Source organism: Cherax quadricarinatus, chromosome 64 (genome assembly GCF_038502225.1).
Source record: "Cherax quadricarinatus isolate ZL_2023a chromosome 64, ASM3850222v1, whole genome shotgun sequence".
In the NCBI taxonomy this organism is placed as follows: Eukaryota; Metazoa; Arthropoda; class Malacostraca; order Decapoda; family Parastacidae; genus Cherax; species Cherax quadricarinatus.
In genome coordinates, this window is record NC_091355.1 from 11,188,162 (window position 1) to 11,204,300 (window position 16,139).

Sequence of the window (16,139 nt, forward strand, 5' to 3'; positions counted from 1 at the left end):
TAAGACAGTTGGTACCATTATACATACTTCCATACATTCCCTTCTTTCCCTCCATAGACAATGTTTTTTGCCTTCACATATACGTCACCGCACTACTCACCTTTTTTCCTTCCTCAATTCTATAATTTAGTAATTTATACAGGAGAAGGGGTTACTAGCCCCTTGCTTCCGGCATTTTAGTCGCCTCTTACAACACGCATGGCTTACGGAGGAAGAATTCTGTTCCACTTCCCCATGGAGATAAGAGGAAATAAACAACAACAAGAACTAGAAAGAAAATAGAAGAAAACCCAGAGGGATGTGTATATATACATATATATGCTTGTACATGCATGTGTAGTGTGACCTAAGTGTAAGTAGAAGTAGCAAGACGTATCTGAAATCTTGCATGTTTATGAGACAGAAAAAAAGGACACCAGCAATCCTACCATCATGTAAAACAATTACAGGCTTTCTTTTTACACTCACTTGGCAGGACGGTAGTACCTCCCTGGGCGGTTGCTGTCTACCAACCTACTACCTATAAAATTTATAAATTACTAAATTTAAAAAGAGAAACTTTCGTTTTTCTTTTTGGGCCACCCTGCCTTGGTGGGATACGGCCGGTTTGTTGGGAAAAAAAAAAAATTCTATGATTAACCTCATTCTTCATAAACCCATCTGCTGACATGTCAACTCCAAAATATCTGAAAACATTCATTTCTTCCATACTCCCTCTCTTCAATGTGATATCCAATTTTTCTTTATCTAATCATTTGATACCCTCATCACCTAACTCTAATCTATGTTTACTTTCAACTTTCTACCTTTACACACCCTCCCAAACTCATCCACTAACCTTAGGAACTTTTCTTTAGAATCTCTCATAAGCACAGTATCATCAGCAAAAAGTAACTGTGTCAACTCCATAATTTAATCCCACCCCTCTACCCAACACTCTAGCATTTACTTCTTTTACAACCCCATCTATAAATACATGAAACAGCCATAGTGACATTACACATCCCTGTCTAAGACCTACTTTTACCAGGAAGTAATCTCCCTCTCTTCTACACACTCTAACCCAAGCCTCACTATCCTCATAAAAACTCTTTACAGCATTTAGTAACTTACTGCCTATTCCATATACTTGCAACATCTCCCACACTGCTTCCCAATTCATTCTATCAAATGCCTTTTCTATCCATAGAGGCAATGAAAACTTCCCTACCTTTATCTAAATACTGTTCACATATATGCTTCAATGTAAACACTTGATCTATACATCCCCTACCCACTCTAAAGCCTCCTTGCTCATCCGCAATCCTACTCTGTCTTACTTCTAATTCTTTCGATGATGACCCTAAAATACACTTTTCCTGGTACACTCGGTAAACTTTTTCCCCTATAAATTTTACCATCTCTTTTGTCCTTCTTCCCTTTATTAAAAGGAACTATACAAGCTCTCTGGCAATCCCTAGGTACCGTCCTATCTTTCAAACATTTATTAAAGAAAAATACCAACCACTCCAACATTTCTGTCATGAACCCATCAGTTCCAGCTGCTTACCCCCTTTCATTCTATGTAATGCCTCACGTACCTCTCACACACTCACATTCTGCTCTTCTTCACTCCTAAAAGATGTTATACCTCCATGACTAGTGCATGAAATTACCACCTCCCTACTGCATTGACATTTAACCCTTTGAGGGTTTTGGTCGTACTAGTACGTCTTACGCGTAGGGGTTTTTGACGTACTAGTACGCATACGGGTTATTTGTGTATCGTTCCAGTCACGGTATTGTGCCTTTTTGTTATTTATTTAGTACGCATAAATTCTAGCGGCCTCAAATCTAGTGGGAGAAAGCTGGTAGGCCTTCATATGAAAGAATGGGTCTATGTGGTCAGTGTGCACAGTCTAAAAAAAATCCTGCAGCACACAGTGCATAATGAGAAAAAAAAAACTTTGACCATTTTTTTGGAATAAATCAGCGACTTTGCAGTGTATTTTCGTATGGTATTTATTGTTGTATTCTAGTTTTCTTGGTCTCATTTTATAGAATGGAAGACATATTACAGAAATTGAGATGATTTTGACTGGTTTTACAATGAAAGGTGCCTTGAAATTGAGCTCAAAGTAGCAGAAATGTTCGATTTTTACCAAACTTCAAAAGTAAACAAATCGTGCCAAGCGTGCAATACACGTCAACTGGTGAGTCTAATATTCTTTCACAAGTGCACCAATAATATTTTTACCATTTTTTACACTAATGCAGTAGTCTGCATAACAGTAAATCTTATATTTTTTGTGAGAATAAAAATTCAAAGTGGAAAGCAAAAGAATATAAGAGGGGCCTTGAGACGTGACTAATGACTAGAGGAAATGTCATTTTAGTGCCAGGAATGTCTTTCTTGTTTATTCTGGACCCTATTCGGAAATTGGCATCTTTTGAAATTTGTGTGAAATTGGCAAAATTGCTAAATTCTGACCACTGTACTGGATAGTTGAATTTCATAAATGGGTGGTTTCTTGCACCCATTCGATAGAAAAAATGGAGTTCTAGCGAAATATTCATGTTTTTTGTCGACTAGTACAGTGAAATTGGCCGAAAATGGGGCTCAAAGTGGGCAAAATCGCCGATGCGTAAACATCGCCGAGACCGCTAACTTTGCGAGAGCATAATTCCGTAAGTTTTCTATCAAATTTCAAACTTTTGGTGTCTTTATGATCGGGAAAAGATTCTCTATCTTTTCATAAAAGAAAATTATTTTTTTTTTTTTAAAATTTGGCTGACCCTGAGAACGAGTTTCGGAGAGGGCCTGTCGACCCTCAAAGGGTTAAAAGTTCCTTAAAATATCCCCGCCATCTACCCAATACCTCCAGCTCCCCATCTACTAACTCCCCTACTCTGTTTTTAACTGACAAATCCATTCGTTCCCTAAGCTTTCTTAACTTCTTTATCTTAATCTAAAATTTTTTCTTATTTTCATCAAAATTTCTTGACAGTGCCTCTCCTACTCTATCATCTGTGCTCCTTTTGCACTCTCTTCACCCTTCTTTCACTCTCCATATACTCTGCTCTTCTTATAACATTTCTGCTTTGTAAAAACCTCTCATAAGCTAACTTTTTCTCTTTTACCACACTCTTTACTTCATCATTCCACCAGTCACTCCTCTTTCCTCCTGCACTCACCCTCCTATAGCCACAAACTTCTGTCCCACATTCTAATACTGCATTTTTAAAACTATTCCAACCCTCTTCACCCCCCCCCCCACTACTCACACTTGCACTAGCCCACCTTTCTGCCAATAGTTGCTTATATCTCACCCTAACTTCCTCCTCCCTTAGTTTATACACTTTCACTTCTCTCCTACTTGTTGTTGCAATTTTCCTTTTGTCCCATCTACCTCTTACTCTAACTGTAGCTACAACTAAGTAATGATCCAACATATCAGTTGCCCCTCTATAAATATGTACATCCTGAAGCCTACCCGTCAACCTTTTATCCACCGATACATAATCTAACTACTTTCATTACATGCTATATCATATCTTGTACACTTATTTATCCTCTTTTTCATAAAATATGTATTACTTATAACCAAACCTCTTTCTACACATAGCTCAATTAAAGATTCTCTATTTTCATTTACCCCTGGCACCCCAAATTTACCTACTACTCCCTCCACAACATTTTTACCCACTTTAGTATTAAAATCCCCAACAGCAAGTACTCTCACACTTGGTACAAAAGTCCCCATGCACTCACTCAACATGTCCCAAAATCTCTCTCTCCTCTACACTTCTCTCTTATCCAGGTGCATAAATGCTTACTGTAACCTACTTTTCACATCCAACTATTTTACTCCACATAATCCTTGAATTTATACATTTATATTCCCTCTTTTCCTGCCATAACTTACCCTTCAACATTATTGCTACTCCTTCTTTAGCTCTAACTCTATTTGAAACCCCTGACCTAATCCCATTTATATCTCTCTACTGACACTCTCCCACCCCCTTCAGCTTTGTTTCACTTAAAACCAGGACATCCAGCTTCTTTTCATTTATAACATCCACAATCATCTCTTTCTTATCATTTACACAACATCCACACACATTCAAACATCCCACTTCGACGGTTTTCTTCTCATTCTTTTTAGTAGGCTATACAGGAAAAGGGGTTACTAGCCCACTGTTCCCGGAATTATAGTTGACTTTTACAACACGCATGGCTTACAGAGGAAAGATTCTTATTCCAGTTCCAATTGGATATAAAATGAAAAGCAATAAGAACAAGAACTATTAAGATAAAATCAGAGAAAACTCAGATGAGTGTGTATACATAAATGTGTACATGCATGTCTAGTGTGACCTAAGTGCAAGTAGAAGTAGCAAGACGTACCTGAAAATCTTGCATGTGTATGAGACAGAAAAAAGACACCAACAATCCTACCATCATGTAAAGCAATCACAGGCTTTTGTTTTACACTCACTTGGCAGGACGGTAGTACGTCCCTGGGTGGTTACTGTCTACCAACCTACTACAGTAAATACACACAGAAAACCACAGCTGGTTCAAATAAAGCTAACTATGACCTAATTCATACTGGAAGAGCAATTTAACTCATATGTAAAAAATTTGTCTAAAAATAAAAAAAACTATGTCCAAGATACAAAAACATATGTACAATAAGTTCCCAAATTATGAACATCTGGATTATGATAACCTACACTTATGAATAGGAAACTAACACAAACATTTTTTTTTTAAAGTGAAACTTCATTTTATGGAGCAGAGATGAATCTTATCAGCTCTATTTCATTCGCTATATCAAGGAATGGCAATGCACCAATCAGAAGAGAAAACATTGCTTCTTTATATCCATCTACTAAAATCATGCCCTCCAATACTGTAATTAAAGTATTATACCTTTATTCTATCAGAGTTTACATGTTTATATCCACCAATATTTTAGGTTTTCTTTATTTTTCTATGACAAAAATAAAAAATGGTTTTAGGAAACTAAAGTGTTACTGGCTTCTGCATTTGGGATATGAGCTTCCCATGCACCATATTAGTGTCTCTTTAACATCAACAATCAAAATAAAATAAGAATTATATAAAGGTAAAAGAAAAACACTATTTTTCAACAAACAACAAAAAGTTTTCAATGTGCATTCTTATATGCAAAATAATTAATGAAATTAAATAATCTATTTTTCACTATCAACAAACTCAAGCTTTCTAACATGCAAGCAAACAACAGCCAACTTATTCACAGAATGACTATAAGAACATTCTGCATCTCTCACTAATGTCAGTATCATTAGGTCTCTAGTTCCATGTTATACAGCTACGTATATGGAAAAATAGGAACTCAATGTTCAAGGTAAATTATGAAGGTGTATTTCTGCTTTACTAACAGGCATGGTTCACTGAACATGGACTGAGACTGAAAGGAAGGATGAGTACTCACATCATCTACCATTGAGAGATCAAGTTTAGGTTTTTTCTTGGGCCCTTGTAATGCATTCAGAGCTGTTCGATTGGCATCTCTCTGTCGCATTTCTTCCATTTCTACTCGCTGCATCTGTAACAAAAAAGTCTGAATTAATATTAAAAAGCATTAAATCTATATGATACAAAATTTAGTGCTGCACAATATAACCTGGTTCTAGTCAAACATTTCTGTTGAAGTAAGATCATATTAACCCTTTCAGGGTTTTGGCCGTACTAGTACGGCTTATGCACCAGGGTTTTTGACGTACTAGTACACGTAAATTCTAGCGCCCTCAAATCTAGTGAGAGAAAGCTGGTAGGCCTAAAAAAAAATCCTGCAGCACACAGTGCATAATGAGAAAAAAAAAAACTTTGACAATGTTTTTGGTTTAAAACAGCGACTTTGCACTGTATTTTCATATGGTATTTATTGTTGTATTCTAATTTTCCTGGTCTCATTTTATAGAATGGAAGACATTACAGAAATTAAGATGATTTTGACTGGTTTTACAATGAAAAGTACCTTAAAATTGAGCTCAAGTAGCAGAAATGTTCGATTTTTACCAAGTTCAAAAGTAAACATACCGGCAGCGGCAGCGGCAGCAACGGTATCCTACCAGCTCTTCTTTCTCAAAAAAACATCGCCCATCAAAACTTGTGATGGCCTAAGTGAAAGTTCAACTACATGAACCCACGTAGACCACAACATGACCCAAGAATACTAAGAATGTAACCCAAATCTTGACAAAATTAGAAGATCTAAGGAAGACAGCCCTGCTAACCCAAACACTGCCTCCGCTGCCAGACAACCACTTAACCCAAGCTCCGAGAAAACAAGCCTTCTCCTCCATTGCTACACAGTATCTACTTCAGTGATACTATGAAAGGATATCGCAGAAGACACAACACCAGTAATAAAAGAATAACAGCAAGGACCCTAGAACTCAACTTGTCTACCCAGCAGGACGCCAGTGTATCATCAACCCCTCTCTCCGCCGCCACCCAAGGAACAACAACAACAACAACAAACATGGCTGACTCCCCCTCCAACTCCACTCCCTTCAAAGGATTCATCCATGATAACTCAGGTACGATTATTCCTGACAATATCAAGGACTACATCGTTGCTCTAGAAAATGAAATCAAAGATATCAAAGCAGCACTCGAGCGACGAGATTCCAAGATAACCAACCTCGAGAATAAGATCCAAAACCTTGAAGAGAAGATTACATCGGGAAGTGTTGATACAGAAAATACTCTAAAAGCAGCTATAGCCAGTCACACTGAACAAATAACAACAATAAATATGAAGGTTGAAGAAGCAATCAAGGACTGGAATCTGAACATGCACACTCGACTAAATGAATACCTTGATTTCCAAGACGACAAAACTGAACAAGATAAGTTGTCTGATGCAGTTATAATAAACAGTCCACACATTCCTAGTGACATAACACAAGCACAGTGCAAAGAAACTGCTATCAGGATAATACAGAACCACGTACAAGTCATCGTGCAAAACAATGAAATCAAAGAAACACGTTTGTTAGGAAAACCAGGAAGTAAACACAGTATAATGATCCGACTTCATTCATACGATAAAAGAAAGGACCTAATTAAATCAGCAATTACAATGAAAAATGGAGTGTACATAAATGAGTGTCTAACAAAAAAACGTCAAAACCTTCTGTTCAGGCTGAGAAAACTTAAACAGGAAAACAAAATACATCAGTGTTTCACGCGAGATGGGAAAATACTAGTAAGGAAAACATCAACAGGACAACAATATACCATCTCAAACGAACATGATTTCTCTACCTTCCTTAGAAAAGCTGACATTTCTGTAACAGATTAAATAAGTGCCCTTAATACATATATACGTGTGGTGCATATAGTGTACGTTACTATCATATTGTACATTATTATTTTTATTATTTTTCATCACTAGCTAATGCCAACTACCTCCAATACTCTATAACTTTCTTACTGCTATTAATTGCTCATAATTTTAAATTAAAAGTCAAATCTTACTCCAAATTAATAATATTCATTTTTTCTTACCTGTCCATTTAATTTTGTTTATCACTACTTGTTTTTTTAGTCACTTTACATTGTATATTCAATTAGTGTATATTCCAATTACTTTTTTGCAAGTACCAAAACTATCTTTTGCTAGCTAGTACCAACTACCTCATTTTTTTTTACTTTTATTGTGCAATAAACTGCTCAATTTATCTAATATTACAAATCAGATCTTACTCCTAAACCAATATTATTTCATAGTGACCATCTGTCCATTTAACTTTGTTTACCATTACTTAATTTTAGTCCCTTATATATTTTCTCCTTTATTTTAGCTTTATATAACTACCCTAGCTTATACATTCACAATTGTTAAAATAATCAAGGTGCTATTCTCAGGTGCTAAAGTAGAACAAGTTCACAATTTTGGCATTATATTCCAAAGCTCATTTATTTTATAGTACTACCTACTATCATATTCCCAAGCTCCATTATTTGATCATCACTTTATTTGTACTAGTCCCTTTTATATTGTCTCCTTTATTTTAGCTTAAAAAAAAAAAAAAAAAAAAAAAAAATACCTTAGCTCATTATTTTACATTTGTTAAATAATTCAGGTGCTATTTTTTAGCTTAAGACTATTTACTTTGTTTTATACTTAATTCTAACTATAGATTCACTACAAATCTTATGATTACAAGCATTGATCCAGATACCAACCTCTTATTTAATGACTTAAATGAATCAAACAGTTACTGTAATTACTACACTGCAGAACAATCAAAGGCACTTCTCAGTGCCAACAACAACATAACTATCTTTAACTACAATATCAGATCTTTAAGCAAGCATTACGATGACCTCATAGCATTACTAAATTCCTTACATGCCAATATGTCCATCATTACACTAACTGAAACCTGGCTAAAGCCTGATACTACAGATGTCTATACCATTCCTGGTTACACAGCCATACACAACTGTAGGCCAGACCAACAAGGGGGTGGCACAGCCATATACTACTCAGACCAACTAGAATGTATCACTAATACTTGCACAAGAGATGAACATGGGGAATATATAATAGCCAAATTCAAATCCAAATACCTACAAAAACCTCTCACATTGATAAACATCTACAGAGTTCCACAGTCAAACATTAGCCAATTTAGTCAAAACCTAGGAAGTATGATAACTGATGCACGCATGAACAAAGATCACTTACTACTCTCAGGTGACTTCAATATAAATCTCCTGCAAGACCAGGACCCACACGTTACTGAATTCACAAACACAATGAGTAACTGTATGTTGCTACCAACAGTAACAAAACCTACAAGAGTTACAGAGACTAGTGTTTCCCTACTTGACCACATCTGGACCAACACCATATCCCCTTTAAAATCAGGCATAATTACAGATAATACCACAGACCACTACCCTACTTTCCTCATAACAACTCTTGGTAAATTACCCCAAGACACTACTAAAGTCACCTTCAGACTTCACAATGAGGCAGCCATTAATAACTTCACAACAGCATTAGCAAACATTGATTGGCACACTGAGCTAGAAATCAATACAGTGGACCCCCGCATAACGATGGCATCGCATAGCGATTTTTCCGCATAACGATTACTTTTATCGCAAAATTTTTGCCCCGCATACCGATTAAAAACCCGCATACCGATTTTCGTCCGAGACGCGTCCAATGTGCCCTCACATGTGCCGGCCGTCCCATTGTTTACCAGCCAGCCTCCGCGGTAACATCCAAGCATACACTCGGAATATTTCGTATTATTACAGTGTTTTCGGTGGTGTTTCTGGAAAATAAGTGACCATGGGCCCCAAGAAAGCTTCTAGTGCCAACCCTGTGGTAAAAAGGGTGAGAATTAGTATGGAAATTAAGAAAGATTTTGAAGGGTTTGGGGCTAACCCTGAGAAGCCTATGCCAGTTGTGGAATCCATTGTGCCTACTTCAAAGATTAAGGAAATGTGTGCAGAGTGGTTTGAACTGCAAACCTTTATAGATGAAAATCACCCTGACACAGCTGTTGCAAGCCGTGCTTGTGACTATTTCAATGACAATGTTATGGCCCATTTTAGGAAAGTCTTGAAGAAACGGGAGGTACAGAGCTCTATGGACAGATTTGTTGTGCGACAGAGGTCCAGTGACTCTGAAGCTGGTCCTAGTGGCATTAAAAGAAGAAGGGAAGTAACCCCAGAAAAGGACTTGCTACCTCAAGTCCTAATGGAAGGGGATTCCCCTTCTAAACAGTAAGAAGATAATGCTCTCCCCTCCTCCCATCCCATCAATCATCACCAGATCTTCAATAAAAGTAAGTGTCATGTAATTGTGCATGCCTTTTTCAGTTTGTGTGTATTAAAATTAACATTTCATGTGGTAAAAAAAAATTTTTTTCATACTTTTGGGCGTCTTGCACGGATTAATTTTATTTCCATTATTTCTTATGGGGAAAATTAATTCGCATAACGATTATTTCGCATAACGATGAGCCCTCTTGCACGGATTAAAATCGTTAACCGGGGGTCCACTGTACAGATATTGACGAATGTATTAATAATTTTCTAAAAAAGACTCAATACCTCTATAACAAGCACTGCCCTAAAAAAACTAAGCAGATGACAGCTAAGAGACTGAACAGTCCCTGGCTAACACCCAGCATTCTCAAATCCATAAATACAAAACACCAATATGAAAAACAGTACAGAATGGGTCACATAACCAGAGACCAAACAAAACGTTACTCGTCAATCCTAACCAGCCTGATAAGAAGGGCAAAAAAATTGTATTATGAGAACAGATTATCCAACTTACGAGGTGATATAAAAAAGACCTGGAAAACCCTATCAGAAATTCTGGGAACAAAAAAGATATCACGAAATAGCGAAATAAAATTAGCAAAATCAGATGAACCCCAACTCCCACCAACAGAAACAGCAAACAGACTCAATGATTTCTTCTCCACTATAGGACAAAACCTTGCCAATAAAATCCCAAGCTCAGATACCCCACCAAATGACTACCTCACCGGCAACTACCCGAACACACTGTTCCTAGCTCCGACTAACCCATACGAAGTCTCCCTTATTATCAACGCACTAAAAAACAAGGCAGGAGATTTAAATACCTTACCACCCTTTATATACAAAAAAGTGTCACAAGTGCTATCACCAATCATTGCAACACTCTTTAACAAATCCATTGAATCCTCCACCTTCCCTACAGTACTCAAAATAGCAAGGGTCACCCCGATCCACAAAGGAGGAGACCAAACAGAGTTGAATAACTATAGGCCAATATCCAACTTACACCCTCTCTCAAAAATCTTCGAAAAATTAATTCATAAACGAATCTACTCCTACCTTATCTCCCAAAACATACTCAACCCCTGCCAATTTGGATTCAGGCCTAATAAAAATACTAATGATGCTATTATACACATGCTAGAACATATATACACTGCAATAGAGAAAAAAGAAGTCCCACTGGGGATCTTCATTGACTTACGTAAAGCTTTTGATACAGTTGACCATGACTTGCTCCACGTAAAATTATCACACTATGGTATAAGAGGGCACTCCCTCAACTACCTCAAGTCATACCTCAGCAACAGAAGCCAATATGTGTACGCAAATGGGGCAAACTCTTCTGCACAACCAATTACAGTTGGTGTCCCACAGGGAAGTGTCCTTGGCCCTCTTCTCTTTCTCCTATACATAAATGACCTACCAAATGCTTCTCAATTACTCAAACCCACACTATTTGCTGATGACACAACATACGTCTTCTCCCACCCGAGCCCAGTCACGCTAGCCAATACTGTAAATACCGAATTACAGAAAATATCTACCTGGATGAGTACTAACAAACTTACACTAAACATTGACAAAACCTACTTCATTCAGTTTGGTAACAGAGCTACAGATGTCCCTCTTAACATAATGATAAACGGATCACCTATCACAAAGCTAACAGAGGGAAAATTCTTAGGAATCCACCTTGATAATAGACTCAAATTTCATACACATATACAACAAATTTCTAAGAAAATTTCCAAGACTGTAGGCATACTATCGAAGATACGGTACTATGCTCCACAGTCAGCCCTCCTGGCCCTATATCACTCTCTTATTTACCCCTATCTCACCTATGGAATTTGTGCATGGGGCTCAACAACAAGTAACCATCTCAGACCACTAATTACCCAACAAAAGGCTGCAGTTAGAATGATAACAAATTCTCACTACAGGCAGCACACTCCACCAATATTCAATACACTCAACCTACTCACCATACAAAACATCCATACTTATTACTGCACCTATTACATACATAGAACACTCAACTCTGATATTAACCCTCCCCTCAAACATCTCCTTGCCAACCTCAACAGAACACATGACCATAACACAAGGCACAGATCACTCTTTGATATTCCTCGTGTCCATCTCACGCTATGCAAAAACTCAATGCACATAAAAGGCCCTAAAATCTGGAATTCATTACCTGTTAATATAAAAGAAACACTACCTGTTTATAAATTCAAGTCTCTTCTCAAAGATCACTTACTCACCCAAAACCAAATAAATACTGAATAACTGAACCTTATAAATTGTATATCTTAAATGTTTCTCACAATTATATCACATAAATGTTAAACCTAAAACCCAATCTAACTTTATTATTTTTTAAATTCACTACCTAACAGAATACTCCATTCTACTGAATTTACAACAATGCATGCAACCATATGACCTGTCTTTGTAATACTCACTTGTGCTTTATAGTAATCAGTTTACATTAATGTTTTTCACTGATTTCATCATTGCTTAGTTAATCTTAAGTTAATTTTAAGCCAGCCCGTAATGCTATGCATAGTATAAGTGGCTTTGGCATGCTGCTCTTATCTGTATTTTTTTTTGTACCTCTGTAAGTGTGCTCAAATTATAAATAAATAAATAAATAAATAAATAAATAAATAAAAACAAATCATGCTATGCGTCCAATACACGTCAACTGGTGAGTCTAATATTCTTTCACAAGTGTGCTGATAATATTTATACTGTTTCTAAACCAATGCAGTAGTCTGCATAATAGTAAATCTTCTATTTTTTTGTGAGAATAAAAATTCAAAGTGGAAAGCAAAAGAATGTAAGAGGGGCATGGGGACGTGACTAATGGACAGAGGAAATGTTATTTTAGTGCCAAGAATGTCTTTCTTGTTTATTCTGGGCCCTATCTGGAAATTGGCATCTGTTGAAATTTGTGTGAAATTGGCAAAATTGCTAAATTCTGACTACTGTATTGGATAGTTGAAATCGGTAAATGGGTGGCTTCTTGTACTCATTCGATAGAAAAAATGGAGTTCTAGTGAAATAGTTATGATTTTTGTCGACTAGTACACTGGAATCGGCCAAAAATAGAGCTCAAAGTGGGCAAAATTTCCGATGCGTAAACATCGTTGAGACTGCTAACTTCACGAGAGTATAATTCCGTAAGTTTTCCATCAAATTTCATACTTTTGGTGCCATTATGATCAGGAAAAGATTCTCTATCTTTTCATAAGAAAAAAGAATTTTTATTTCTTTGAAATTTGGCCAACCCTGAGAACAAGTCTCTGAGAGGGCCTGTCGACCCTGAAAGGGTTAACTGTAAAATATTTTGACATGAATATATTGAGAAATTTTCTAATAGGACATAAGTTACTGTAAAGCAAGAAAAAATCCCAAAAGCCATATAAATTGAATTTATTATGAGAGAAAATATAAGGCCTTACCTCCTTTGCTTTTGCCTTTAATTTTGCTTGTTCTGGGTCTTCAGATTTACTTCTGGACTTCGCTGCTCTCATAAGCATATCTCTCTCTCTTTCATCCTTGCGCTTCTTCTCCATCTTATCTAACTCTTCTAGAAAACGAAGCTGACCTTTAACATCTTGCCGAACCTCATAGCGACTGTCAGTCTGTTGATAACAATTAAATAATTAATATAACATTTCCAAAATTATATGCCTCTGTATCTCATGGGGAGCCTTGTACCCTGGCACTTGGTAAGTTTATTCAAGTCTTACAATATAGTAATATAGTGCAATGAACAATGGGTGGAATATCACCTAAATCTACAGTACAGTAGACCCCCGGTTTTCATAATTAATCTGTTCTAGAAGGTTGACCAAAATCCCAAGTGGCCGAAAACCAAAGTAATATTTCCCATAAGAAATAATGTAAATCCAATTAATCTGTTTCAGACACCAAAAAATATTAACAAAAAATACATTTTATAGAGAATAATTATAGTTTTACATACAGAAAACAATGAGAAATAAATATATAAATGACTAATTTTAATGATAAATGAACATTACATACCTTTATTGAAGACTCTTGTTGGCGAGTAGTATTTATTTGTAGTCCCAGGCGGACTACATCCAAGTGTATGCCTAATGGCTACATACAGTGTGGCCTACAGCCATATTATTACCATCGACATACCATGTTCACTGAGTTTAATCGCTTCTAATAACTACCTTCAGATGCCATTATAAACAAAGGGAAAAGTAATGAATAATTCATGCTGAGAATTGTAAACAAAAGCTTAGGTATCAAGGGCAGTTAGTGGGCCAATGCAGATTCATAGTTTTTCTAACACTGGACCAGAGAAAATGTAATGTATACCCTCCACCGTATGTAAACACTAGATGTTTATATGCTATGTAACGTGTTTCTTACATAAATTTGAAGAAAATATCATAGATAGATTAATGAAAATGTCTATATTAACCTAAAATAAGACAGTTAACGTGCCCAAGAGTGAGTCACGAACATGTGAGTAGCCCCGGCACGTGTCTGGTACCAACAATTTCCGAGGGAATGTACGAAACCCGAAGGGAAATTTCACCGAAAGAAAGTGCTTGAAATCCAAATTGTACAATTTCCGCACTGGCCAAAAACCGGGGGTCCACTGTACTTTTGATCTAGTCAAATACAGTACAGTAAAATAATTACTTTAAAGTACAGTGGACCCCCGCATAACGATCACCTCCGAATGCGACCAATTATGTAAGTGTATTTATGTAAGTGAGTTTGTACGTGTATGTTTGGGGGTTTGAAATGGACTAATCTACTTCACAATATTCCTTATGGGAACAAATTTGGTCAGTACTGGCACTTGAACATACTTCTGGAGTGAAAAAATATCGTTAACCGGGGGTCCACTGTACTGTATTGTAATGAATTATTTATTACTTTTCTTTCCAACAGAACATATGATGCCTATCCATAAAGACTACCTTATAACTTTTCAAATTATTTCCATGTACACAGGAAGGCCAATACTGTATAGTGATTGCTCGAGTAATAAACTACATGAGGCAGAGCCTAGGCCAAATAAAAGCCTGTCTGGTTAGACCTATCATTAGGCCAAATTCAGATTTTTTTTTTGTGTGACTAGCTTCACTGAAAATGTCAGAGTAATTTTATATACTGTAGGACAGTATACTGTATCTTATTTACATCTGAACTAATAATGAGTAAAAAAATATATACAAAACATAAGCAGCTCTAATAAGCTGGCCTCAGTTAAGGAGATGTACAGGTATTTTTTTTTTTTTGACACTTTCCCTCCCCCACCTCTCATGAACCAATTATCATAGGTGCAAATTTTCTACATGCAGTTTTAAGGGTAGCATTCTGACCTCAAGATCTGGTTAACTGTTGCAGTGTAAGTTTAAAAGAGAACCAAATGTACAGTATGTCAAAACACCAACATTACACATACCTTTATGATATCCAGTCTGTGATCAGAGATGACTGCTAATTTTTCAACGATAGTTTTAAGACGCTCCTGCGTTGCATGGGATACCAGAGCAACCACATCTTTTGGAGCATCATCCAAACCATGTTTTGAACCTACAAAAATTACAAATTTGTTTACAATTACAAAACAATATTTTTCAAGAATTTACACACATTAATGGAAATGTTATAAAGTTCATAAAACTTCAGCCCATAAATTGGGGTGAAAGATTGTGTAATTATCTATTAGTAATTAAGAGAATACAGAGGTCAAGCTGTACTAATGATAACTTCAATAGATTTCCAGAGTTGCATACACATTCTTTTCTTGGAGTTCATTCCAGCGGTCACCCACTTTGTACAGAAAAAATACTTTACTTTATCTTCCTGCAAAGCTTATATCCTAATTTGAAATTATGGCTTCTCTCTTACTGTTGCTCAAACCAAGCAAACTTCCTTATATATTTTTGTTATTCCTGATCTCAATTGTAATTATTACACGCTTCTTTAATCCTTTCTTAAAATACAGGCATTTCAGTCTGAAGTTCATATATTCATCTCTACAATTCATTTTGTTGAATGTCTTTTTTTTTCTTTTTAGCAGTATACACAATATTAGAGAAGCACGTACATTCAACTTCTATCTAAACATCTAATATATTTGTTTACCATTTCATCATGTAAACAATTAAAAATTATTTTGATGTCTGCTTGTAGGGTGCAAATCTTTCTCTGGTAATTTTGTGCTCTCTACCACCTAAACATCCTAGCTCTAGCTTACTTTATTTCTTTAATCCTACCTCTCATACACAACCTA

At 36.3% G+C, this 16,139-nt stretch overlaps 1 protein-coding gene across 5 annotated transcripts in view; it reads right to left on the reverse strand.

Annotated features, from left to right (window-relative positions):
* The window catches only part of LOC128700023 (transcription initiation factor TFIID subunit 4), a 206,434-nt gene that overhangs the window by 29,941 nt on the left and 160,354 nt on the right, over positions 1–16,139 (reverse strand). For all 5 annotated transcript variants that reach the window (XM_053792952.2, XM_053792954.2, XM_053792950.2 and 2 more), the window contains 3 exons: positions 15,306–15,436; positions 13,309–13,491; positions 5,463–5,576 (listed from right to left, as the gene is read on the reverse strand). In XM_053792952.2, coding sequence (XP_053648927.1) covers positions 5,463–5,576; positions 13,309–13,491; positions 15,306–15,436 — 428 coding nt within the window. The remainder of the gene's footprint in view (positions 1–5,462; positions 5,577–13,308; positions 13,492–15,305; positions 15,437–16,139) is intronic.